This window comes from Nestor notabilis, unplaced genomic scaffold (assembly GCF_000696875.1).
Source record: "Nestor notabilis isolate BGI_N333 unplaced genomic scaffold, ASM69687v1 scaffold21931, whole genome shotgun sequence".
NCBI lineage: Eukaryota > Metazoa > Chordata > Aves > Psittaciformes > Psittacidae > Nestor > Nestor notabilis.
The window spans coordinates 716-1,918 of NW_009914553.1; the positions used below are offsets into that span (position 1 = coordinate 716).

The 1,203-nt window shown below is 63.1% G+C and overlaps 1 protein-coding gene across 1 annotated transcript in view; it reads right to left on the minus strand.

Moving 5' to 3' along the window:
- The window catches only part of TMEM194A (transmembrane protein 194A), a gene marked incomplete at its 5' end in the record, with an annotated part of 2,773 nt that overhangs the window by 308 nt on the left and 1,262 nt on the right, over nucleotides 1–1,203 (minus strand). Inside the window, 2 exon segments of the mRNA XM_010023716.1 lie at nucleotides 157–353; nucleotides 540–765. Coding sequence (XP_010022018.1) covers nucleotides 157–353; nucleotides 540–765 — 423 coding nt within the window.

Consider the following 1,203-nt stretch of genomic DNA (forward strand, 5'->3'; position numbering starts at 1 on the left):
TGGGGTGAAGCGTTATCTGGCCTCCTCCTGTGGCGCCACCGCTGCTCCCAACACACCATGGACCTCCCGTGCCTCCATCTCCCCATCTCCAGCGCCAGGGGTGACAGCACAGAACGAGCCTGGGCTTTCAGAAGCACACAGAGAGGCAGGTGGGCCACCCCTGCGCCAGGGCACGCTACCTCTTGGGAGCCTGAATGCGGGACACCGCAGTCCAGGCAGAGAAGTCCGGGCTCCTGCAGTAGCGCCGAAGCTCCTCAAGGGCTTTGCGGGTCTCCACCTCGCCCTGGACCCGGAACTCCTCCTCTGTGAGCAGGCGTGGGGGGCTCGGCCCGAGCCAGGCACCCTGCACCCTCCTGCCAAGAGAGCAGCAGCGGTTACTGCCCAGCCAGCAGGGGCTGGGTCCCTCTGGCCTCGGCTCCAAGGCGCCAGCGCCGGGGAAAGGGGGACACAACCCTTCTGGTATTCCCCCCCCCGGCTGTGTGCCACAGACACCATCCGGCAGCTCGGCCAGGCCTGGGAATGGGGTTGGCAGCCCTCACCTATAGGCAGCGAAGGCCCAGCGCAGCGGGTAGTCCAGGTTCTTGGTGCAGATGGCGATGACCACCAGGGCCAAGGCGATGGGGTGGATCTGGATGCCCGAGTACATCAGTAAGAGGCCCAGGAGCTGCAGAGCCCAGGAGAGGAGGTTGATGCTGCGCTCATTCTCCAACGGGCCGTAGCGGTAGCAGATGCCGAAGCTCACGAAGCCCATGAGCAGCAGGTAACCTGAGGGAGAGCAAGAGGGAGCAGAGGCTCAGCCCGGCTGAAGGAGCTGCTCACCCGCAAGGGCTGCAGTTAAACCTGACCCCGGAGCCCACGAGGAGCAGGGGCTGCAGCACCAAGCTGACATTTTATCATAGGCTCATGTCACCCAAGGCCCTGTGTCCAACCTGGCCTTGAACACTGCCAGGGATGGGGCATTCACCTCTTCTCGGGGCACCCTGTGCCAGCGCCTCAGCACCCTCACAGGGAAGAACTTCCTTATCTCCAACCTGAACTTCCTGTTTCAGTTTGAACCCATCAGCCCTTGTCCTGTCACTCCAGTCCTGATTAAAGTCCCTCTCCAGCATCCTTGTGGCCCCCTTCAGACCCTGGAAGCTGCTCTGAGGGCTCCAGCAGCTTCTCTTCTCCAGGCGGAAACCCCCAGTGTTCTCCGCCTGTCTT